At 43.1% G+C, this 1762-nt stretch overlaps 1 protein-coding gene across 1 annotated transcript; it reads left to right on the top strand.

The window, feature by feature from the left end:
• The first annotated feature begins 809 nt into the window (after window positions 1–809).
• Window positions 810–1511, top strand: LOC142462917 (taste receptor type 2 member 7-like). The gene has a single exon (XM_075565133.1). It carries the CDS (start codon window positions 810–812, stop codon window positions 1509–1511), a length of 702 nt encoding a protein of 233 aa, XP_075421248.1.
• Window positions 1512–1762: the final 251 nt, after the last annotated feature.

Below are 1762 nucleotides of genomic sequence, written 5' to 3' on the forward strand. Positions count from 1 at the left end.
AGAGTGAGAGTGTGTGAGAGAGAGTGAGAGTGTGTGAGAGTGTCTGAGAGAGACACCAACTGCGCACTGCAACTGTTAGTTATGTATATACACCTTTGTTTTTACTTTGGGCGCCGCGTAAAAATCCTGATCGCCTTGGGGAGCCTTGAACCGAAAAAGTTTGGGAAACACTGTCTTAAATGATGCTATTGTTTTCATGGGATCTACAAAATGTAACATATACAAAAATTTTTTAGCAATGTTACTAACAAACTTAAAAATAAGTGAATTAAACTCCTTTCCTTCGCTTTTTTTTTTTTTTTTAATTGAAAGCACATTTTATTAAACATTTTTAATAAAGTTTCGGTGCCAGAGATGTGACCGGAGAGCTCTCATATACCGGATCGGGAACACAGAAAGGAGACACCAGGACATTTGCATGTGCTTTGCACACACGTTTATTTTATCCCGGCTCTGCCCCATGTGCCAGTCAGATACCGAGGCACCAGGTGTAACGCTCATACATCAGAGAGGAAGAGCAGTAACACACGCAGAAGAGCAATATGCTGACCTGGGTTTATATATTGTGGTTAACCATCAGTATACTTGCAACCATAGCAGGCACCATCTTCAACTTGTGTATCATGGCTGTGAGCTACAGAAACTGGAGAAAAGATACCAGCCTGAATCAGTGTGATCTCATCCTACTTAGTATGGGACTGTCTAATTTAATGTTGCAGTGTATAATTAGTACACAATCGTTCCTGCACCTGGTCCCGTCTCACATCCAATTCTACAGAGAGATTTTCATAGCTGTGCGTTTTCTTGCGATGTTCCTAATTTATTTAAACTTCTGGCTCACTGCCTGGCTCTGTGTCTACTACTGCATCAAAATTTCCAACTTCATGCATCGTCTCTTCTTCCGAGTGAAGCTATGGGTTTCTTCTGTGTTGCAGAAGCTGCTGCTGATGTCAGCCGTGGGATCCTTCATTATAAGTGTCCCATCACTGTGGATTTGCAGTCAAAAAGATTCCCAGGAAAACAGCACTTACAGTCTCATAGCCAACTGCAGTGTGGTCAGTGAAACACCGGCTTTTTATATCTCTAACATAATAATTTCACCCATGATAGCCATCGCGGCCGTGCTAGGAAGCTGTTTGCCCTTTCTGCTGTCCCTCATTTCTATCGGGCTCACACTGACTTCTCTCTTGGGACACGTCTGGAGGATGAAGAAGAAGACATCAGACTTCAGCATTCCCCGGTTACAGGTTCATTCCAGAGCAGCCAGGACCATGATTCTGCTTGTTGTCCTCTCCATGTCTCTCTGCATAACACAGATCTATTTCTTCATCCCTCATGATGATCCGAAAAACATTTTTATGACAATCTGTTGGTTTTTTAGCTTGTGCTACCCCACAGCACAAGCCTTCCTCCTAATCCAGGGGAACACCAAGTTAAGGAGAGTGTGTCGGGGTCTCCTACACTGCATTAACCTTTTAGAGCCGCATGGCACTGACCATGGACATTTTTAAAGGCGTGTTCTAGAGGAGTTCGGGTTCTGAGCTCATGTGGAGAGAAAGGCGTGATCTTTCGGTAAAGAAGTGTATCCCATTTATTGTAACGCAAACATAATTTAGGACTGAACACATTTTATGTACAGTACTGTAGCTGCTTTTGCGAGTCCTCTGGAAGTGGGATCCAGTCTCTGACCCCACGGTTCTGGCTGGATTTATTACTGTACTTTAGTTAATACTTTGTGTAGCTGTCACATCCACATTAGTTT

Source organism: Ascaphus truei, chromosome 11 (genome assembly GCF_040206685.1).
Source record: "Ascaphus truei isolate aAscTru1 chromosome 11, aAscTru1.hap1, whole genome shotgun sequence".
NCBI lineage: Eukaryota > Metazoa > Chordata > Amphibia > Anura > Ascaphidae > Ascaphus > Ascaphus truei.